This window comes from Nerophis ophidion, linkage group LG03, assembly GCF_033978795.1.
Source record: "Nerophis ophidion isolate RoL-2023_Sa linkage group LG03, RoL_Noph_v1.0, whole genome shotgun sequence".
Taxonomy (NCBI): domain Eukaryota; kingdom Metazoa; phylum Chordata; class Actinopteri; order Syngnathiformes; family Syngnathidae; genus Nerophis; species Nerophis ophidion.
Genome location: NC_084613.1, coordinates 83,278,536 through 83,303,269, shown reverse-complemented (window position 1 = coordinate 83,303,269; position 24,734 = coordinate 83,278,536). Strand labels below are relative to the sequence as shown.

The 24,734-nt window shown below is 42.3% G+C and overlaps 1 protein-coding gene across 2 annotated transcripts in view; it reads left to right on the top strand.

Moving 5' to 3' along the window:
* The window catches only part of LOC133550139 (genetic suppressor element 1-like), a 216,221-nt gene extending 193,160 nt beyond the window's left edge, over window positions 1–23,061 (top strand). The window contains exons 11-18 of one of the 2 annotated variants that reach the window (XM_061896235.1): window positions 1,914–2,190; window positions 2,253–2,868; window positions 9,523–9,781; window positions 9,845–9,955; window positions 10,045–10,368; window positions 13,511–13,780; window positions 18,768–18,871; window positions 18,936–23,061. In XM_061896235.1, the coding sequence (XP_061752219.1) occupies window positions 1,914–2,190; window positions 2,253–2,868; window positions 9,523–9,781; window positions 9,845–9,955; window positions 10,045–10,368; window positions 13,511–13,780; window positions 18,768–18,871; window positions 18,936–19,073 (2,099 nt within the window). In that variant the 3' untranslated portion in view covers window positions 19,074–23,061. The remainder of the gene's footprint in view (window positions 1–1,913; window positions 2,191–2,252; window positions 2,869–9,522; window positions 9,782–9,844; window positions 9,956–10,044; window positions 10,369–13,510; window positions 13,781–18,767; window positions 18,872–18,935) is intronic. The other variant, XM_061896234.1, reaches the window with a different exon arrangement.
* Window positions 23,062–24,734: the final 1,673 nt, after the last annotated feature.

Below are 24,734 nucleotides of genomic sequence, written 5' to 3'. Positions count from 1 at the left end.
CCATTTACAAATCCTGGTTTTGTTCCTGGCTTTGTCATGAATAAGTTGAGAATGGTAACTTTTAGATGTACTAAGGTCTGACATGTTTAGTAACCTTACCGGTGGCAGTAGCTAGGTCAAGATGGGGGTGTGTAACTGACAACCTGGATGTGACCGACTTTCTAATTGGTGAAACGGTGGAGGGCAGGGTGTTATGATCTGCTGCCCGGATCATGTTATGTTCAGGTTTTCAGTCTTTTTGTCATTATGTTCTGCTAAATTTTGCTTTAAGTTCCTGGTTGCTTGATTTTCACCTGCCTTGTACGCACATCTGTTTTTCATCAGAGACTCTATTTAAGCCTACTTTTGTTATCAATCCCTCTGCCTTCATTGCGTTTGCTGCATGCAACCTGTCGACATGAGTTTTCTGCCTAGTCTCGAGTTTTTGCCAATTTTTTTGACTACGTAAGTCCTTTTTGTTTTCTGTGCTAAGTGTTTAGCCTTAGCTTCTACGTGCGACCGGCACGCATCCGCTTTTGTTTGTCGTATGAGTTTTATGATTAACTGTAAATAAATAAACCAACCAGTGGCCTAGTGGTTAGAGTGTCCGCCCTGAGATCGGTAGGTTGCGAGTTCAAACCCCGGTCGAGTCATACCAACATTTATAAAATTGGCACCCATTGCCTCCCTGCTTGGCACTCAGCATCAAGGGTTTGAATTGGGGGTTAAATCACCATAAATGATTCCCGGGCGTGGCGCCGCTGCTGCCCACTGCTCCCCTCACCTCCCAGGGGGTGATCAAGGGAATGAGTCAAATGCAGAGGACAAATTTCTCCACATCTAGTGTGTGTGTGACAATCATTGGTACTTTAACTTTAACTTTAGTCCGGAGCTGTCCGTTCTGCATTCTGGGAGAACGATCCCGCATAAAGATGCCCCCCCCAGGGCATCAAAATGAAAACAATAACAAGATAAATCTTATTTTGAAATGAGCATATGAACTACTGTTATCAGTTATAGAGGTATTGGAAAACAAAATGCCTTTTGACATATCAGGGCCATTTAATGATGACTTGAGATGAAATTATTACGTATTGCTCCTTTAACTCATTATTTTTGACAGACCTAATTATTTTTACATTTGTTATTGTTCATTTATATTAATTCCGTTTTTAAAATTAATTGAATCAAACATAAAATAGGTCCGGGCTTCACGGTGGCAGAGGGGTTAGTGCGTCTGCCTCACAATACGAAGTTCCTGCAGTCCTGGGTTCAAATCCAGGCTCGGGATCTTTCTGTGTGGAGTTTGCATGTTCTCCCCGTGAATGCGTGGGTTCCCTCCGGGTACTCCGGCTTCCTCCCACTTCCAAAGACATGCACCTGGGGATAGGTTGATTGGCAACACTAAATTGGCCCTAGTGTGAAGTGAATTATATTTATATAGCGCTTTTTCTCTAGTGACTCAAAGCGCTTTACATAGTGAAACCCAATATCTAAGTTACATTCAAACCAGTGTGGGTGGCACTGGGAGCAGGTGGGTAAAGTGTCTTGCCCAAGGACACAACGGCAGTGACTAGGTTGGCAGAGGCGGGAATTGAACCTGCAACCCTCAAGTTGCTGGCACGGCCACTCTACCAACCGAGCTAAACCATTCAGTGTGTGAATGTGAGTGTGAATGTTGTCTGTCTATCTGTGTTGGCCCTGCGATGAGGTGGCGACTTGTCCAGGGTGTACCCTGCCTTCCGCCCGATTGTAGCTGAGATAGGCGCCAGCGCCCCCCGCGACCCCGAAAGGGAATAAGCGGTAGAAAATGGATGGATGGATAAAATAGGTCCTGAGTTGAATTTGTTCTGGATTTAATATACTAGAATTCCATGTCATTTTTAATGATGTTTTTAATGCTTGACTTTTATTTCCGATGTTGTCTTCCCCAGATAAGCCAAAGGAGGCGGAGCCCCAAGGTTTCCCAGCACATAAACCCCTCCCCTTGAACTTCCACTCCTCCAGGGGCTCCGTCCCGCACCCCTTGCCCAGCCTGGTGCCCTCTCACCTGGGTAAGCACCACGCTCCGCCCGGGGGTGGCATCCACGGGGCCCTGGCGTCGGCCATGATGTCTCAGAGGGCCAACGAGGAGGCGTGGCTCGCACGGCAGCGAGGACATGAGAGGGAGGGGCCGACGGAAGCGAAGGAGCCTCGGAAAGACAGCCATAGGTGAGGACAATAAGACGGGGCCGTGTTGTTATCGTGAACATTGTAACAATGTGCCTCCACAGAACAGCCCACCATCACCATAGCAACAAAGATGGAGGACCTGCCCTCGGTGCCCCCCCTCCTCTCATCTCCCCCAAAGCTGCTCTCGCTCCTCCAACCACGCTCTGGAACCCAGCCTCACTCGTGGACTCCTCCGCCGATTCCCGTCGAAAAGCCACCCCGCCTATCCGGCCTCCCCCGGGTCTGACCAGGGCCGACCGACCCCGCCTGAGCTGGGGCGACAAGACGGAGGAGGGCTCCAGAAGGAGGACGGAGGCCCCCGAGCGATGCTTGCCAACGAGAGGAGGCGGTTCCCAGGACCTCCTCCTCCAGCGCCATCACGCCAACAACAACAACCTCCACCTGACGCTGTGCGCGCCTCTGTCCGACCCCGCCTGGCGTCACACCACCTCGGCCAAGCGCAGAGACGACTCGCTGGTGTACGACCAAGTCCTCCAGCAGCATCGCAGGCTCCTCAGCAAGCTGGACATGGAGGAGAAGAGGAGGAAGGAGGCCCGGGAAGGAGGCTACTACTACGACTTGAACGAGTCGTACGACGAGAGCGACGAGGAGGAAGTCAAAGCCCACCTGAGGAGAGTGACGGAACAACCTGCGCTCAAACTGGACACTTCCTCTGAGGTACACCTTTAGAACGTCGCAGCAGAGATACCATACCGATATTAGACATGCTCATTTCCCAAACAGTATTCTACAACACAAATACAACGTTGAAACATTCTTTTTGACAATGTTTATTTGTCAGGTTGTGACGTTGATTTGACCATTGAAATGTGGTCATTTCCCGATCAATATTCTACAACACAAATACAACTTTGGAACAGCATGCTTTTTGACGTTTGTTAGGGTTTCACTAAGGGGGAAGTGACAGCAGACTGACACCAGGGGGTTCCAATGTCCAAAAATTTATTTCATATATATATATATATATATATATATATATATATATATATATATATATATATATATATATATATATAGTAGGGGTGGGCAAATTAATGCGTTAATTACGACTTAACTCATCAATCTATTAACGCCGACAATTATTTTATCGCACATTTGCGTATGTTGTTTACATGCTTTTATTTTGTTAACGCCTTTTCTTAACAAGATGGCGTCGAGGGGCTCTTGGTAAAGATGGAACATTTGGCAAAAATACCGGACAATTCTCCAAATTTCATGACTGGCTTACAGCGTGGTCACTCCGGGATCACTTACGACCGCCAGACAATTCTGGATGCGGATAGATCGGGCCGTTTTGGACTGAATGACGCGTGCTTGCTAGACCGGCTAGCTAGCATGGGAATACTTTGCCGGCTACATCCAGCGGCCTGTGAAGCAGCGGAGTATATGTGTTGTCTGTCTATTTATGAATAATGCAGACCAGGAGTGTTGGCTGAGTTCTTAACGTTTACTTTCAGAGCGTGCATATCACAACATACAAGATGCCGTCATGGCGACACAACCTATACCGGGCTACCGCGCATGCTCGTCACTCCTGTTGCATGCTGGGTAGGGTAGTTCTTTTTTCCCCTGGCTCATAACATCACAATATAGTACCATGTATATGCGTTCAGTTTATCAAAGCACCAAGCAAACAATCGTAAAATTCCCATCATATCAATTCCTAGATATGGTCATAATTATTTTAAGTGCACTACGCAGAATAAACACAACATTATTAATATTGCTACTACGGATAATTTGATCAAAAATCCCCTAAAACAGCCCACTACATATAATATAGGTTTTTTAAACATAAGATCCCTGATAAAAAAAAATGTTTCTGCTGTTACCTCAGAAATTGCCTGTTCAGATGTTATGATTGTGGCTCAGAGATTTGTATGTAGATTATATTTATTTTCCATAACAAACAGGATAACTTAAATACCCTGGCAGTGGCAATAAGCTTAAATGTTTGTATTTACATTTTTGGAGTTGATTTTCATCAAATATGCTATTTAACTGCTACTGTTTAACAAGGACTGATTTAAATTGTGTTTGCACAACAAATGTTTTGGCGCTTTTGTTCATGTGGGAGAATATTCCAATAAAGGTGCACTACACACTACTTTTGAATTCATTATTGGGCTTTGCGTATACAATGCAGTTAATCGCGATTAATCGGAGAAATAGTGCGATTAACTTCGATTAAAATTTGTAATCGTTGCCCAGCCCTAATATATATATATATATATTCCTTTAAGTTTCAGCTTTGCAACCATACTCCCCCCGGAACCCAAAGACTTTGGTTTCCCGAACGCTGCCCGGCGGGTCATGGGTATAACGCCGCCGGATCGCTAGTTGGCATCGTTTATGGTCGGAACTACGACGGTATCGGATCGTCTTCGAACCTCCGACTTTCGTTCTTGATTAATGAAAATATTCTTAGCACCCACCTGTTCCCAATTAGCCTGCACACCTGCAGCCGAGTGTGAAGCGACCGGAATGAGAATCAGCACCTCCAAGTCCGAGTCCATGGTTCTCGCCCGGAAAAGGGTGGAGTGCCATCTCCGGGTTGGGGAGGAGACCCTGCCCCAAGTGGAGGAGTTCAAGTACCTAGGAGTCTTGTTCACGAGTGAGGGAAGAGTGGATCGTGAGATCGACAGGCGGATCGGTGCGGCGTCTTCAGTAATGCGGACGTTGTACCGATCCGTTGTGGTGAAGAAGGAGCTGAGCCGGAAGGCAAAGCTCTCAATTTACCGGTCGATCTACGTTCCCATCCTCACCTATGGTCATGAGCTTTGGGTCATGACCGAAAGGATAAGATCACGGGTACAAGCGGCCCAAATGAGTTTCCTCCTCTCCCTTAGAGATAGGGTGAGAAGCTCTGCCATCCGGGAGGAACTCAAAGTAAAGCCGCTGCTCCTCCACATCGAGAGGAGCCAGATGAGGTGGTTCGGGCATCTGGTCAGGATGCCACCCGAACGCCTCCCTAGGGAGGTGTTTAGGGCACGTCCAACCGGCAGGAGGCCACGGGGAAGACCAAGGACACGTTGGGAAGACTATGTCTCCCGGCTGGCCTGGGAACGCCTCGGGATCCCCCAGGAAGAGCTAGACGAAGTGGCTGGGGAAAGGGAAGTCTGGGTTTCCCTGCTTAGGCTGTTGCCCCCGCGACCCGACCTCGGATAAGCGGAAGAAGATGGATGGATGGATGGATGGATGGATTCTTAGCAAATGCTTTCGCTCTCGTCTGTCTTGCGCCGGTCCAAGGGGCGGCACAGCTCGGTTGGTAGAGTGGCCGCGCCAGCAACTTGAGGGTTGCAGGTTCGATTCCCGCTTCCGCCATCCTAGTCACTGCCATTGTGTCCTTGGGCAAGACACTTTACCCACCTGCTTCCAGTGCCACCCACACTGGTTTAAATGGAACTTAGATATTGGGTTTCACTATGTAAAGCGCTTTGAGTCACTAGAGAAAAGCGCTATATGAATATAATTCACTTCACGTCAAAGTAAACTATGGGCGTTTATCCACGTTCTATCAGAACGTGGACTATGGTGTGGTTTGTTTTCCCGAAAAGCAAGGGAAGGTGACGGTTTTTCATTTTTACTATAAAAAGTGTACAAACAAAAGGAGCTCGCAGCGGAGGCACAAAACGTAACACTGGAAACAAAACTAGCACTTTGACGTAAACTACGGGCAAGAAACAAAAGACACCAACGGTGGCGTTAATAAACAAAAACGTACTTGCGGTGACGTGAGCAGGGCAGCATGGACTAAGAAATTGCATGAAACAAGCAGCTTGAGCTAATCATGAAACAGAGTGGTCATAAACAGGGTGATGACACCAGAACGACCAACAGAAAATGACAGGCTTAAATAGTCCCTTCATGATTGAAAGCAGGTACGTGAGTCCAAATGAGTCAGGTGAAACCAATGGAAACAAACCCAGGGAGTGAAAAAACAGGAACTCATGGAGTTTTGAAGTAACATAACACAACTAAACGAAACATGACAACAACATAGAAACATGTTTTTGTCGACGTTGTATCATTGTCTTCTGCCGGTCGGGATATAAAAGGAATATTTCATTTATTCGGATCTCGGATGTTTTCTCTTTATGTGGTTTGAGCAGTTGATGTTGTTGTCTGCCAGGTGATGTCAGGTGTGTGTTCAGGACTAACGCAGGTGTGTGTTCAGGACTAACGCAGGTGTGTGTTCAGGACTAACGATGGAAATCAGATGATAGCTCAATCTGGTGCACTAATTGAATTTTTTTGTGTGAACAATCTGTAGAATTTTTTTGTAACCGTAATTATAAAGGACATTATGTATGTCTTAGCTCAGTGGTTCTCTACCTTTTTTCAGTGATGTACCCCCTGTGAACATTTTTTAAATTCAAGTACCCCCTACTCAGCGCAAAGCATTTTTGGTTGAAAAAAAGAGATAAAGTAGTAAAATACAGCACTATTAAATTGTATAACAGTGCGAAATATTGCTTGTTTGTAGAGGTCTTTATTAAACTATTTGGGAAAAAAAGATATACAAATAACCAAAAACTTGTTGAAAAATAAACAAGTGATTCAATTTTAAATAAAGATTTTTACACATAGAAGTAATCATCAACTTAAAGTGCCCTCTTTGGGGATTGTAATAGAGATCCATCTGGATTCATCAACTTCATTCTAAACCAGGGGTCGGGAACCTTTTTGGCTGAGAGAGCCATGAAAGCCAAATGTTTCCAAACGTTTTTCAACACTGAATACAACTAAATTCGCGCATTTTTAAGTATGACCAACATTTGTAGAGTATAATAAGTCTCTTATTCTTTTTAACAACATTGTTATACTAAAAGTTAACCAATAATAAATATAATACTTCTTACCATTAATGCGACATCTTGAACAGGTGCGGTAGAAAACGGATGGTTGGATTAAAATGCATGAGAATGTTTTATAATTTGAAGGTTATTTTTGAAACTGTGATTACCAGCGGAATTATTCATTACTTATCGTGTTAAGCAATGTCAGCTAAGATTTATCTGAGAGCCGGCTCTAGAGCCATAGGTTTCCTACCCCTAGTTTAAGCATTAGACAACTTTTTACCTGCACCCTGCCTCCCGCTGTTTCCCACATCTAAAAAGCAATTAGCTACCGACTGCCACCTACTGATATGGAAGAGTATTACACGGTTACTCGGCTTAGCTCAGTTAGGAGAGTGGCCGTGCTAGCAACCTGAGGGTTCCAGGTTCGATTCCCGCTTCCGCCATCCTAGTCACTGCCGTTATGTCCTTGGGCGAGACACTTTACACACCTGTCCCAAGTGCCACCCACACTGGTTTAAATGTAACTTAGATATTGGGTGTCACTTTGTAAAGCGCTTTGAGTCACTAGAGAAAAGCGCTATATAAGTATAATTATCTGAGAGCCATATGTAGTCATCAAAAGAGCCACATCTGGCTCTAGAGCCATAGGTTCCCTACCCCTGTTCTAAACATTTCTTCACAAAAAAATAAATCTTTGAGATCAACATTTATGGAACATGTGTTATGATCCGCTGCTTGGATCATTCCATATTCGTGTTTTGTTCCATTTTTGTATTATAGTCTGCCAATGTTTGCCTTAGTTCCTTGTTTAGTCTGTTACCACGGTTGCTCATTAGTTTTCACCTGCCCCTTGTTTTTGACGCACACCTGTTGTTGCTGATTACTGCCTTATTTAAGCCTGCCCCTTTTTGTTATTTCGTCCTCTGTTCCTAATTTGCTCTCATGCAACAAGTGACGACTGTTTTTCCTTGCTCTACACGCTAGCTTTCGCACTACGCTTTATTTAGTCCTAGTTCTCATGCTAGTTGTTTTGTTTTCCCTTTTTGTGCCTTTGTGCTAAGTGTTAGTGCAGGGGTAGGGAACCTATGGCTCTAGAGCCAGATGTGGCTCTTTTGATGACTGCATCTGGCTCTCAGATAAATCTTGCTGACGTTACGTAACACGGGGCGGTATAGCTCGGTTGGTAGAGCGGCCGTGCCAGCAACTTGAGGGTTGCAGGTTCGATCCCTGCTTCTGCCATCCTAGTCACTGCCGTTGTGTCCTTGGGCAAGACACTTTACCCACCTGCTCCCAATGCCACCCACACTGGTTTAAATGTGTAACTTAGATATTGGGTTTCACAATGTAAAGCGCTTTGAGTCACTAGAGAAAAGCGCTATATAAACATAATTCACTTCACTTCACACGATAAGTGGTAATCACAGTGTTAAAAATAATGTTCAAAATGTAAAACGTTCTCATGCATTTGAATCCATCCATCCGTTTCTATCGCACCTGTTCAAGAAGTTGCATTAATAGTCCAAAGCATTTTATTTATTATTGGTTAGCTTCAGAATAGAATAACAATGTTTTTAAAAAGAATAAGAGATGCACGCATTTGTTTGTTGTAATCAGGGAAAGTCCAAATGAAAGAGGTGTAGAATTCTCTTGTTTTTCCTCATTGAGCTAAATTGAATCCTGTCTCTGTTTAATTCCTTGCTTCTTGTCTGTTTAATAGATGTCATCAGTGTTTGAACCTGACATTTGTATTCAGTGTTAAAAATATTATATGGCTCTCACGGAAAAAACATTTTAAAATATTTGGCTTTAATGGCTCTCTCAGTCAAAAAGGTTCCCGACCCCTGGTGTATCTGTTTGTTTCCCTAGCTTCCATGCTAGCGCCTTTTGTTTGCCTTTTCTGCCTGGCACCAGTATTTTTGTTCTTAACCTTTTATCAGTGAAATAAATTCTTCGTTGCTTACCTTACGCCGTGTTCTTGCCCGACGCATCCTTGGAAGAACAAATCCGGCATCGCTATGCCCACCAAGTCTCACAACATGTCCATAAAAAAAATCAATCTCTCAACACTGAATATTGCATATTTGTTGAAGTATTATTCAATAAATACATTTATAAATGATTTTTGAATTGCGGTTATTTTTAGAATATTTTTTAAAAATCCCACGTACCCCTTGGCATACTTTCGAGTACCCCCAGGGTGTAGCTGCTAGCCATGTTTATATTTTGTGAATGACTTGACAAGTACGACTTGTCCAGGGTGTACCCCGCCTTCCGCCCGATTGTAGCTGAGATAGGCGCCAGCGGCCCCCGCGACCCCAAAAGGGAATAAGCGGTAGAAAATGGATGGATGGATGGACTTGACAAGAAAGAAATGTGCTTTTTGGAGGACATTTAGATGTTAACTGTCTGTGAACGTGCGCACGCGGGACTGCTTGTTTGGCCGCCGGTGTTGAGGATTAAAGATGCAAACGGGCCGCTGACGTGCGCCCGCTCTCTTTTGTGCTTGAAGAAGGTGGACTTCCTGCACACGTGCGGCCTGGTCCCGCTGGCCCGCTGCGACGAGATCCTGCAGCGCAAGAAGAGGAAGAGGAGGAGGATGCTGAGGGAGCGAAGCCCCTCGCCGCCGGCCGTGCAGGGCAAGAAGAGGGCCTCGCCGCTCACCACGCCGTACACGGCCGAGCAGATGGACGGCGCCCCCGAGCTGCCGGAGAAGAAGGACTTCCTCCGCATGTTCAAGCTCGCCCATGTCAGCCCCAAACAGAGACGAGGTGACGACTCAAGACCGTGTCCTCCTTTTGCCGTAATTACTCCCTCGTTTTTTTCTTTTCCAGATAAGGAGAAGACGGAAGGGCTGCTGAAGGCCATACAGAAGAACATCGTGACGCTGGACACGCTCCGATATAACGCCGCACCGCCATGTAGCAGCCCGCTCAGGACAACAGGTGAGACGCTTTATTAGGGACCCCGTGCAGGGGCTGTGTCCACCAAGGAGGTGGCTGAGATTCCTGAAAAGGCTCTCGTGTCTTTGCAGGCGAGTCCTCGTCAGCCCCGCCTACTTCCTGTCAGTCAAACGGACATCTTTACCCCGACTCCCCCAGCCCCTCCCCTCCCAATGTACACAAACAGAAGCACAAGCAGCCCACTGGGTGGGCAGCGTCGCCCTTGGCCTCCCGGGGGGAAAAGGCAGCGTTCACAGAACCCAACAAGAAGCACCAGCTGGTCCACAACGGTCACGTCGCAGTCGCTCCTCAGAAGAAGGACCAGAACGGTCGAGTCCGGCCCTGGGAGAGGTTCACGCCCGAGGCCTTTGCTCAGCATTTCCACCAGGCGGTGCTGCAGTCCACACACCACAAAGGTGAGTTGTTGTTTTTTTTGCTTGCACACAAGACAGATATTTGCTGCCATCTTGTGGTGGGACGATGTATTGCTACCTAATAAAGTTGTGCAGGATCAAAGGGACCAGTCGTCAGTATCAGGTTTAACATGAGTCAGATCCAGCACATCGACATGGAACCAGTTTAATATGAGTCAGATCCAGCACATTTACCAAGAACCAGTACTCAGTATCAGGTTTAATATGAGTCAGATCCAGCACATCGACATGGAACCAGTTTAATATGAGTCTGATCCAGCACATTTACCAGGAACCAGTACTTAGTATCAGATTTAATATGAGTCAGATCCAGCACATTTAAAAGGAACCAGTTTAATATGAGTCTGATCAAGCACATTTAAAAGGAACCAGTTTAATATGAGTCTGATCCAGCACATTTACCAGGAACCAGTACTCAGTATTAGGTTTAATATGAGTCAGATTCAGCACATTTACCAGGAATCAGATTAATATGAGTCAGATCCAGCATAATTTACATGGAACCAGTACTCAGTATCAGGTTTAATATGAGTCAGATCCAGCACATTTACCAGGAACCAGTTTAATATGAGTCTGATCCAGCACATTTACCAAAAACCAGTTGAATATGAGTCTGATCCAGCACATTCACCAGGAACCAGTACTCAGTATTAGGTTTAATATGAGTCAGATCCAGCACATTTAAAAGGAACCAGTTTAATATGAGTCTGATCCAGCACATTTACCAGGAACCAGTACTCAGTATTAGGTTTAATACGAGTCAGATCCAGCACATTTACCAGGAACCAGATTAATATGAGTCTGATCGTGCACATTTACCAGGAACCAGGTTTAATATGAGTCAGATGCAACACATTTACCAGGAACCAGTACTCAGTATCAGGTCTAATATGAGTCAGATCCAGCATAATTTACATGGAACCAGTTTAGTATGAGTCAGATCCATCACATTACAAGGAACCAGTACTCAGTATCAGGTTTAATATGAGTTAGATCCAGAACATTGACAAGGAACCAGTAGCCAGTATCAAATTTAATATGAGTCAGATCCAGCACATTTACCAGGAACCAGTACTCAGTATCAGGTTTAATATGATTCAGATCCAGCACATTTACCAAGAACCAGTTTAATATGAGTCTGATCCAGCACATTTAAAAGGAACCAGTTTAACATGAGTCAGATCCAGTACATTTACCAGGAACCAATTTAATACGAGTCTGATCCAGCACATTTACCAGGAACCAGTACTCAGTATCAGGTTTAATATGAGTCAGATGCAGCACATTTACCAGGAACTAATACTCAGTATTAGGTTTAACATGAGTCAGATCCAGCACATTTACAAGGAACCAGTAGCCAGTATCAAATTTAGTATGAGTCAGATCCAGCACATTTACCAGGAACCACTTTAATATGAGTCTGATATTACTGAAAAGAAAGGAAAATAAAAACAAAAACGGCGGATTTGCGTCTCAGTGTGTTAACAACCTGTTAGCAGCTAAAGCTAAGCTAACATTCATGGCCTCGGCTGGCGCCTAGCAGCTGACTTAGAACTGGTGCGGACCAGGGGAATCCGACTGTTTCATTTAAAAGGAACCAGTTCTCAATATCAAGTTTGATATGAGTCAGATCCAGCATAATTTACATGGAACCAGTTTAGTATGAGTCTGATGCTTCACATTACAAGGAACCAGTACTCAGTATCAGGTTTAATATGAGTCAGATCCAGAACATCGACATGGAACCAGTACTCAGTATCAGGTTTAATATGAGTCAGATCCAGCATAATTTACATGGAACCAGTTCTCAGTATCAGGTTTAATATGAGTCAGTTTCAGCACATTTACCAGGAACCAGTTTAATATGAGTCTGATCCAGCACATCGATATGGAACCAGTACTCAGTATCAGGTTTAATATGAGTCAGATCCAGCACATTTAAAAGGAACCAGTTTAATATGAGTCAGAACTAGCACATTTAAAAGGAACCAGTTTAATAAGAGTCAGATCCAGCACATTTACCAGGAACCAGTACTCAGTATCAGGTTTAATATGAGTCAGATCCAGCACATTTACCAGGAACCAGATTAATATGAGTCTGATCCAGCACATTTAAAAGGAACCAGTTTAATAAGAGTCAGATCCAGCACATTTACCAGGAACCAGTTTAATATGAGTCAGAACTAGCACATTTAAAAGGAACCAGTTTAATAAGAGTCAGATCCAGCACATTTACCAGGAACCAGTACTCAGTATCAGGTTTAATATGAGTCAGATCCAGCACATTTACCAGGAACCAGATTAATATGAGTCTGATCCAGCACATTTAAAAGGAACCAGTTTAATAAGAGTCAGATCCAGCACATTTACCAGGAACCAGTTTAATATGAGTCAGATACAGCACATTTACCAGGAACCAGTTTAGTATGAGTCCGATCCATCACATTACAAGGAACCAGTACTCAGTATCAGGTTTAATATGAGTTAGATCCAGAAGATTGACAAGGAACCAGTACTCAGTATTAGGTTTAACATGAGTCAGATCCAGCACATTTACAAGGAACCAGTAGCCAGTATCAAATTTAATATGAGTCAGATCCAGCACATTTACCAGGAACCAGTTTAATATGAGTCTGATCCAGCACATTTAAAAGGAACCAGTTTAATATGAGTCTGATCCAGCACATTTACCAGGAACCAGTACTCGGTATCAGGTTAAATATGAGTCTGATCCAGCACATTTATATGTGATTGCAAGACTAATAAAATATTCAGACTTTTACATCATATTTTATTTGAACTTGAAATGTCCAGAAAACATTCATTCTGGATTTAATCCGGAACGAAAGATTACACAATTTTCTAAGAAATTTGGTTTGTGTTTGAAGTTTAAATGTGATGCCAAATTTGATCCAGATCTGATCCGGATTGAAAACTCTTTTAACACGTTCATACTGTTATCTTTGTCAAGTCTGTTGAAATGTTGTGTGAATTACATTGAATGTGATTTCAGAGATGAAATGTCAAGCCAGATTTGATCTAGATTTGATCCAGTTTGAAATCTTCACTCCCCAGATGAGGTTTTGTTTTGATGTTGAAGTGAATATCCCTGATGTCTCCTCAGAAGGAGTGCCAAGCTGGCTCCCTGAGGCGTCTCCGATCAAAGCGCCGCACGCTAGCCACGCCCCTCCGCACGCCAACGGCCATCACCTCCATTTTCCCCGGACCAGTCGGGATGCAACGTCTCCTCGGGAAGACTTGACTGATGATGATGATGAAGAGGAGGTGGAGGAGGAAGACGACTCATCCGGGCAGGAGGAAGATGAGTTGGAGGCTCCAAGGAAATGGAAAGGCATTGAAGCCATTTTTGAGGCCTACCAGGAGTATGTGGATGGTGAGTGCAACAAACTGGTTTTTCCTTCCTATAGTTTAACCAATTTTGTCCCCCAAAACTAACTTGGTGTCAGAAGTTGGACCTCTTGTGTTATCGCCTGGGTTGTCATTTACACCTTCTTGATATAGAAAAGACATTCCAACTGAACAATTCTTGGTTGGTTTATTACAATTTGGTGTCAGAAGTGGGATCTCTTGTGTGATCGTTGGTTGGTTTATTACAATTTGGTGTCAAAAATGGGATCCCTTGTGTGATCGTTGGTTGGTTTATTACAATTTGGTGTCAGAAATGGGATCCCTTGTGTGATCGTCGGTTGGTGTATTACAATTTGGTGTCAGAAGTGGGATCCCTTTTGTGATCGTTGGTTGGTTTATTATAATTTGGTGTCAGAAATGGGATCCCTTGTGTGATCGTTGGTTGGTTTATTACAATTTGGTGTCAGAAGTGGGATCTCTTGTGTGGCCGTTGGTTGGTTTATTACAATTTGGTGTCAAAAATGGGATCCCTTGTGTGATCGTTGGTTGGTTTATTACAATTTGGTGTCTGAAATGGGATCCCTTGTGTGATCGTTGGTTGGTTTATTACAATTTGGTGTCAGAGGTGGGATCCCTTCTGTGATCGTTGGTTGGTTTATTACAATTTGGTGTCACAAATGGGATCCCTTGTGTGATCGTTGGTTGGTTTAATACAATTTGGTGTCATAAATGGGATCCCTTGTGTGATCGTTGGCTGGTTTATTACAATTTGGTGTCAGAAATGGGATCCCTTGTGTGATCGTTGGTTGGTTTATTACAATTTGTTGTCAGAAATGGGATCCCTTGTGTGATCGTTGGTTGGTTTATTACAATTTGGTGTCAGAAATGGGATCCCTTGTGTGATCGTTGGTTGGTTTATTACAATTTGGTGTCAGAAGTGGGATCCCTTGTGTGATCGTTGGTTGGTTTATTACAATTTGGTGTCAGAAGAGGGATCCCTTGTGTGATCGTTGGTTGGTTTATTACAATTTGGTGTCAGAAGAGGGATCCCTTGTGTGATCGTTGGTTGGTTTATTACAATTTGGTGTCAGAAGTGGGATCCCTTGTGTGATCGTTGGTTGGTTTATTACAATTTGGTGTCAGAAATGGGATCCCTTGTGTGATCGTTGGTTGGTTTATTACAATTTGGTGTCAGAAATGGGATCCCTTGTGTGATCGTTGGTTGGTTTATGACAATTTGGTGTTAGAAGTGGGATCCCTTGTGTGATCGTCGGTTGGTTTATTACAATTTGGTGTCAGAAATGGGATCCCTTGTGTGATCGTCGGTTGGTTTATTACAATTTGGTGTCAGAAGTGGGATCCCTTGTCTGATCGTTGGTTGGTTTATGACAATTTGGTGTTAGAAGTGGGATCCCTTGTGTGATCGTCGGTTGGTTTATTACAATTTGGTGTCAGAAATGGGATCCCCTGTGTGATCGTCGGTTGGTTTATTACAATTTGGTGTCAGAAGTGAGATCCCTTGTGTGATCGTCGGTTGGTTTATTACAATTTGGTGTCAGAAGTGGGATCCCTTGTGTGATTGTTGGTTGGTTTATTACAATTTGGTGTCAGAAATGGGATCCCTTGTGTGATCGTTGGTTGGTTTATTACAATTTGGTGTTAGAAATGGGATCCCTTGTGTGATGGCCTATGCTTTGTGTGGTACTCTACTGTGTACTCCTTGCAAGAATACATCAAATTGATTCATGTGGATTTTTTTCTACCATTTGGTGTCAGAAGTGGGATCCCTCGTGTGAGCACCTACCGTATTTCCTTGAATTGCCGCCGGGGCGCTAATTCATTTACAACGTCTTCTCACTCCGGCGCTTACCGAAGGCATGCGGTGAAGGCAGGCATGCGCTAATTATTTTAAAACCTCTTCTCACTCTGGCACTTACCAAAGGCATGCGGTAAATTTAGGCCTGCGCTCAAAAATTTGAGTGTGATGTAAGGATACCATCATGAAAACCACATTTAATAAAAAAAATAACGTTATTTAGGTCTTACCTTTACTTATAAATGAAGTCCATGCGCAGCTCCTTCTGATCAAAAGCATCGATAACTTGTTTATAGAAGTCTTCCTTATCTTTCTTCAGTTTTAAAAGTCTCTCCGTCTCGATTGAAAGTCCAGTTTAAACAACTGTTTTATTTTAGATATGTAATCCTCCATGTTAAAAGTGCAAGCGAGAGGAAAAAATAAACGATAGCTGCTCACTCTTGCTGCTTGTTGTCACTTCTTCTGCAGCCGAGTAATCGCAAGAAGGATCACTAGCGCCCTCTACCACCAGGAGGCGGGAGTCATTTAATGACTCATATTTGACACACGCAGCTACGGTATATAAATAAAACATAGCTGCTTACAGTTGACCAAATTGATCCATCTGGGTTTTTTTTTTACTACAATTTAGTGTCAGAAGTGGGATCCCAATGCTGTGTGGTAATCTACCCTTTTTACACCTTCTTGCAAGAATACATGCCAGTTGACCAAATTGATCAATGTGGTTGTTTCTTAAACCATTTTGTGTCAGAAGTGGGATCCCTTGTGTTCGCCTATGCTGTGTGTGGTACTAATACATGCCAGTTGACCAAATTGATCCATCTGTTTTTGTTTTTTTTTACTACAATTAAGTGTCAGAAGTGGGATCACCTTTGTTTGCAAGAGGGTTGCAGGTTGGATTCTCGCTTCTGCCAACCTAGTCACTGCCGTTGTGTCCTTGGGCAAGACACTTTACCCACCTGCTCCCGGTGCCACCCACACTGGTTTGAATGTAACTTAGATATTGGGTTTCACATTGTAAAGCGCTTTGAGTCACTAGAGTAAAAGTGCTATATAATTCACTTCACTTTGGTACTCTATAGCAGTGGTCCCGATTGGTACCGGGCCGCAGAATAACTTTTTATTATTATTTTTTCATTAAATCAACAAAAAAAAAAACAAGATACACTTACAATTAGTGCAACAACCCAAAACAACTCCCTTTTTCATGACAAAAAAAAAGATGTCAGAAGTGGGATCCCTTGTCTGATGTGCTGTGGTTTAAGGAGTTGCACCATCTTGCATAAATAAACATGCCAGCTCACCAAATATATACATTATAGGTTTCACCACACCACAACAATTTGGTGTCAGAAGTGGGATCATCTTTGTTTGCATTCCTCAATAACTTGAGAGTTGCAGGTTGGATTCCCGCTTCTGCCAACCTAGTCACTGCCATTGTGTCCTTGGGCAAGACACTTTACCCACCTGCTTCCAGTGCCACCCACACTGGTTTGAATGTAACTTGGATATTGGGTTTCACTATGTAACGCGCTTTGAGTCACTAGAGTAAAAGTGCTATATAAATATAATTCACTTCACTTTGGTACTCTATAGCAGTGGTCCCGATTGGTACCGGGCCGCAGAAGAACTTTTTATTATTATTTTTTTATTAAATCAACAACAACAAAAACAAGATACACTTACAATTAGTGCACCAACCCAAAAAAACTTCCTTTTTCATGACAAAATAAAAAAGATGTCAGAAGTGGGATCCCTTGTCTGATGTGTTGTGGTTTAAGGAGTTGCACCATCTTGCATAAATAAACATGCCAGCTCACCAAATATATACATTATAGGTTTCACCACCCCACAACAATTTGGTGTCAGAAGTGGGATCATCTTTGTTTGCAATCCTCAATAAGTTGAGGTTTGCAGGTTGGATTCCCGCTTCTGCCAACCTAGTCACTGCCGTTGTGTCCTTGGGCAAGACACTTTACCCACCTGCTTCCGGTGTCACCCACACTGGTTTGAATGTAACTTAGATGTTGGGTTTCACTATGTAAAGCGCTTTGAGTCACTAGAGTAAAAGTGCTATATAAATATAATTCACTTCACTTTGGTACTCTATAGCAGTGGTCCCGATTGGTACCGGGCCGCAGAATAACATTTTATTATTTTTTTTTTATTAAATCAACAACAACAAAAACAAGATACACTTACAATTAGTGCACCAACCCAAAAAAACTCCCTTTTTCATGACAAAATAAAAAAGATGTCAGAAGTGGGATCCCTTGTCTGATGTGTTGGGGTTTAAGGAGTTGCACCATTTTGCATAAATAAACATGCCAGCTCACCATTTATATACATTATAGGTTTCACCACCCCACAACAATTTGGTGGCAGAAGTGGGATCGTCTTTGTTTGCAACCCTCAATAACTTGTGGGTTGCAGGTTGGATTCCCGCTTCTGCCAACCTAGTCACTGCCATTGTGTCCTTGGGCAAGACACTTTACCCACCTGCTTCCAGTGCCACCCACACTGGTTTGAATCTAACTTAGATATTGGGTTTCACTATGTAAAGCGCATTGAGTCACTAGAGTAAAAGTGCTATATAAATATAATTCACTTCACTTTGGTACTCTATAGCAGTGGTCCCGATTGGTACCGGGCCGCAGAAGAACTTTTTATTATTATTTTTTTATTAAATCAACAAAAAAAAACAAGATACACTTACAATTAGTGCACCAACCCAAAAAAACTCCCTTTTTCGTGACAAAAAAAAGATGTCAGAAGTGGGATCCCTGATGTGCTGTGGTTTGAGGGGTTGCACCATCTTGCATAAACAAACATGCCAGCTCACCAAATTTATACATTATAGGTTTCACCACCCCACAACAATTTGGTGTCAGAAGTAGGATCTCTAAAGTGATGGCTGTAAGCTCACCAAATAGATAAATCATTATTTTCCATCCATCCATTTTCTACCGCTTATTCCCTTTTGGGGTCGCGGGGGGCACTGGCGCCTATCTCAGCTACAATCGGGCGGAATGCGGGGTACACCCTGGACAAGTCGCCACCTCATCGCAGTAAATCATTATTTTTTTCCTCTCAAACTTTTGGTGTCAGAAGCGGGACTGAGGCATTCTGTACTATCGGGTCCTGATTGGAATCTGGGTTTTAAAAGACACTTCCTACTTGTGTGACTTCCTTCCAGACCGCGGCGTGGAGAGGCAGGTTCTTCACAATCAGTGCAAAAGACTCGAGGCGCAGAACTTCAACCTGACCAGAACCGCTGAGCAACTTTCCAACACCATGGCGGTGAGTGGTCTTCCCTCTCATTGGAGATCCCCTTTTTCACTAAACGTCCCTCCTTGGCGTCCAGGAGCTGGTGAGTCAGAGACAGCGGGCGCGGGAGGAGCGGGACAGACTTCAGGCCCAGCTGGAGCACTTCAGGAGGTGTCTCACGCTACCCAGCATGCACTGGGGCCGGGGGCAGGTCAACGGGCACGCGCCCAGGTGACCTCCCCTCACATTGGACTGAAGGACCGCTTTGCACTTACAGAACCTGACGGACGTCCAGGTCCAGAGGCTGGACTCACGTGTTGCCGTGGCAACCGTCGTCCTTTTTACGAATTCTCCCCAAGGGTCGTAGCTGTGCAACATCCAGTTTTACAGTGGGGCTAAAAAGTATTTAGTCAGCCACCGATTGTGCAAGTTTTCCCACTTAAAATGATGACTACACTTCAACTGTGAGAGACAGAATGGGGGAAAAAAATCCAGGAATTTTAAATAATTTATTCGGAAATTATGGTTGGTTACTTCAAACAAGGAAGATCTCAGGCTCTCACAGACCTGTAACTTCTTCTTCAAGAAGCTCTTCTGTCCTCCACTCGTTACCTGTATTAATGGCACCTGTTTGAACTCGTTATCTGTATAAAAAGACACCTGTCCACAGCCTCAAACAGTCAGACTCCAAACTCCACTATGGCCAAGACCAAAGAGCTGTCGAAGCACACCAGGAAAAGAATTGTAGACCTGCACCAGACTGGGAAGAGTGAATCTACAATAGGCAAGCAGCTTGGTGTGGAAAAAAATCAACTGTGGGAGCAATTATCCACTAATAATCTCCCTCAATCTGGGGCTCCACGCAAGATCTCATCCCGTGGGGTCAAAATGATCATGAGAACGGTGAGCAAAAATCCCAGAGCCACACGAGGGGACCTGGTGAATGACCTGCAGAGAGCTGGGACCAAAATAACAAAGGTTACCATCAGCAACATACTACGCCGACAGGGAATAAAATCCTGCAGTGCCAGACGTGTCCCCCCTGCTTAAGCAAGTGCATGCCGGGCCCGTCTGAAGTTTGCCAGAGAGCACATAGGAGAATGTCATGTGGTCAGATGAAACCAAAATAGAACTTTTTGGTATAAACTCAACTCGTCGTGTTTGGAGGAAGAAGAATACTGAGTCGCATCCCAAGAACACCATACCTACTGTGAAGCATGGGGGTGGAAACATCATGCTTTGGGGCTGTTTTTCTGCTAAGGGGACAGGACGATTGATCCGTGTTAAGGAAAGAATGAATGGGGCCATGTATCGTGAGATTTGGAGCCAAAACCTCCTTCCATCAGTGAGAGCTTTGAATGGTTGACCAAATACTTATTTTCCACCATAATTTACAAATAAATTATTTAAAATTCCTGGATTTTTTTTCCACATTCTGTCTCTCCCAGTTGAAGTGTACCTATGATGAAAATGAAAGACCTCTGTCATCATTTTAAGTGGGAGAACTTGCACAATCTAAATACTTTTTAGCCCCACTGTATATAATATTTATATATAATACAGAGTTAGTTAGACTCAGAGCACACCTCAGGCCTTAAGGATGCACTTAAACATGGAATATTTGCAGAAACACATTTTTTCACTTTTTAACTTCTGTCAGCCAAGTCACAAACAAGCATCAACCATCGACGGCCAGTGGTTTTTTTTTGCCCTTTTAATAACAAGTTGGTCATTGGAATAGATGAGTTTTCTAAAAATTTTCGCAAATAGAATTGAAAAGAACAAGAAAATGAAGGATGTTGTGTTAGCATAAAGTCCTTTAGAAGTGCTGGGAGGTGGAAACAGCTGGAAGAGACAAACTGTGTGATGGTTTATTATGTACAGTGGAACCTTCAAAGTCCAAAGTCTGTTCTGTAACGCTGCTTGTTGGAATTTTAACTAGGATTGTAATTATCACATGTGTGAATGTTCCCAAACATTCACACATGTGATCTTCTCCCTGCTGGCCCCACTTTGGACTGGACTCTCACTATTATGTTAGATCCGCTCTGGACTGGACTCTCACTATTATGTTAGATCCACTATGGACTGGACTCTCACTATTATGTTAGATCCACTATGGACTGGACTCTCACTATTATGTTAGATCCACTATGGACTGGACTCTATTATGTTAGATCCACTATGGACTGGACTCTCACTATTATGTTAGATCCACTATGGACTGGACTCTCACTATTATGTTAGATCCACTATGGACTGGACTCTCACTATTATGTTGGATCCACTATGGACTGGACTCTCGCTATTATGTTAGATCCACTATGGACTGGACTCTCGCTATTATGTTAGATCCCCTATGGACTGGACTCTCACTATTATGTCAGATCCACTATGGACTGGACTCTCGCTATTATGTTAGATCCACTATGGACTGGACTCTCACTATTATGTTAGATCCACTATGGACTGGACTCTCACACTATTATGTTTGATCCACTATGGACTGGACTCTCACTATTATGTTAGATCCACTATGGACTGGACTCTCACACTATTATGTTTGATCCACTATGGACTGGACTCTCACTATTATATTAGATCCACTATGGACTGGACTCTCACACTATTATGTTAGATCCACTATGGACTGGACTCTCACTATTATGTTAGATCCACTATGGACTGGACTCTCACTATTATGTTAAATCCACTATGGACTGGACTCTCACTATTATGTTAGATCCACTATGGACTGGACTCTCACTATTATGTTAAATCCACTATGGACTGGACTCTCACTATTATGTTAGATCCACTATGGACTGGACTCTCACTATTATGTTAGATCCACTATGGACTGGACTCTCACTATTATGTTAGATCCACTATGGACTGGACTCTCACTATTATGTTAGATCCACTATGGACTGGACTCTCACTATTATGTTAGATCCACTATGGACTGGACTCTCACTATTATGTTAGATCCCCTATGGACTGGACTCTCACTATTATGTTAGGTCCACTATGGACTGGACTCTCACTATTATGTTAGATCCCCTATGGACTGGACTCTCACTATTATGTTAGGTCCACTATGGACCTGGTTCCTGGTTTTCCAAAGCCCTATTTCCACCCTTTTTTGTGGCGACCACTCCTTCCACATTTTTCAACCCACTTCAACTGTTCCACCGTCTAAACATTCTTCTTAATTAGGACAAAAAAAAAAATCCATCCATCCATTTTCTACCGCTTATGTAGTTGTTTTTATAGCTAGAAAAATTCCCAGTTTTCCATGAATTCTGTAATACCATTTTTCATTTCAACATGTTGCTACTTCAATATTTTTTGACCGATTTGAAAAATTTCAACACCAACCATTTCAACTCATTCAACCTTCTTACTATCATCAAAACATTTCCAGATTTTCCCGAAGTTATTTAAAACGATTTACTACTTCAACATTTTTTGATCGATTTAAACCAGTGGTCCCCAACCACCGGGCCGTGGCCCGATTGGTCCCCGGGCCGCGGAAGAATTTTTTATTAAAAAAAAAAAAAAAAAATTTTTTTTTTTTTTTTAATTAAATCAACATAAAAAACACAATATACACTTACAAATAGTGCACCAACCACAAAAAAAACTCCCCTTTTCGTGACAAAAACGTCCCTTTTTCATGACAAAGAAGGAAAAACAAAAAAGAAAAAAAAAAAAGGACACCCCCCGGGCCGCGGGACAAATTATTAAGCGTTGACCGGTCCGCGGATACAAAAAGGTTGGGGACCACTGATTTAAACAATTCCAACGCCAACCAATTCAGCTCATTCATGCTCCTAATAAACATTTTCTAAAAAAAAAAAAACACTTCCCAAATTTCCAGGAAGTTCCCATTGAAATGAATGAAACATTTTTCAAAGTTGCACAATCCCCACATTTTTCAAGCTATTCAAACCATTCCAACATCAACACATTCCACTCATCCTGGACATTCAAACTAACACTTCCCCAAGTTCCAAAACACATTCCGGTTTTCCTGAAAATTCAAACTATTCAACATTCAAACTTTTCTTACATTCTGTCAGCTTTTCACTTCAACTCCAGCTTTGCAGCATTCACACGCAATTCCTTCAGGAATTGCCTCATTTAGTTCTGATTAGATTTCTATTCGGTTTATTTCAATAAAAGTTAAATGAGAGTAGCTAATAAAATTGTACAAAATTCGGACGAACATCTTGGCCTAGTTTGAGCACGGCCGCTGCAAAAGAGCGTACATGAGAGCGGTGGCGCGCGGGTGCTGGGATCTGTGTGGAGGTTTTTATTTGACATTTCTATTATTGCACACATGTTAGAAGTGCCACTTAAATAATTGTTTTTAAAAATAGTAGAGATGTCCGATAATATCGAACTGCCTATATTGTCGGCCGATAAATGTTTTAAAATGTAATATCGGAAATTATCGGTTTCAAAAAGTAAAATTTATGACACGGACGTAGGGAGAAGTACAGAGCACCAATAAACCTTAAAGGTACTTACTTTGTCTGCCGGACCAATCACATAATATCTACACCAGGGGTCACCAACCTTTTTGAAAGCAAGAGCTACTTCTTGGGTACTGATTAATGCCAAGGGCTACCAGTTTGATACACACTTCAATAAATTGCCAGAAATAGCCAATTTGCTCAATTTACCTTTAAGTATATGTTATTATTAATAATTAATGATATTTATCTTTGGGGCAGCATCGCTCGGTTGGTAGAGCGCCTGTGCCAGCAACTTGAGGGTTGCAGGTTCGATTCCCGCTTCCGCCATCCTAGCCACGGCCGTTGTGTCCTTGGGCAAGACACTTTACCCGCCTGCTCCCAGTGCCACCCACACTGGTTTAAATGTAACTTAGATATTGGGTGTCACTATGTAAAGCGCTTTGAGTCACTAGAGAAAAGCGCTATATAAATATAATTCACTTCACTTGTGGAAACACTGATCATACTAATGATTTCTCACAATATATATTTTTGATGACATGTTTCCTTTTACGGAAGGTTTTTGTAGAGAATAAATGATGAAAAAAACACTTAATAGAGGAGAAAACAGGGAAAAAAAATGAAAATTTAATTTTGAAACATAGTTTATCTTCAGTTTCGACTCTTTAAAATTCCAAATTCAACCGAAAAAAAAGAAGAGAAAAACTAGCTAATTCGAACCTTTTTTAAAAAAAAATTGAAAAAAATAATTTATGGAACATCATTAGTCATTTTTCCTGATTAAGATTAATTTTAGACTTTTGATGACATGTTTTAAATAAGTTAAAATCCAATCTGCAGTTTGTTAGAATATATAACAAATTGGACCAAGCTTTATTTCTAACAAAGACAAATTATTATTTCTTCTAGATTTTCCAGAACAAAAATTTTTAAATAAATTCAAAAGACTTTAAAATAAGATTTAAATTTGATTTTACAGATATTTCTAGATTAGCCAGAATATTTTTGGGAAATTTTAATTATAATAAGTTTGAAGAAATATTTCACAAATATTCTTTGTAGAAAAAACAGAAGCTAAAATTACTTAAATTAAAATGTATTTATTATTCTTTACAATAAATAAAATAAATGTACTTGAAAATTGATTTAAATTGTCAGGAAAGAAGAGGAAGAAATTTAAAAGGTAAAAAGGTATATGTGTTTAAAAATCCTAAAATCATTTTTAAGGTTGTATTTTTTCTCTAAAATTGTCTTTCTGAAAGTTATAAGAAGCAAAGTAAAGAAAAATAATAATTCATTTAAACAAGTGAAGACCAAATCTTTAAAATATTTTCTTGGATTCTCAAATTCTATTTGAGTTTTGTCTCTCTTAGAATTAAAAATGTCCAGCAAAGCGAGACCAGCTTGCTAAT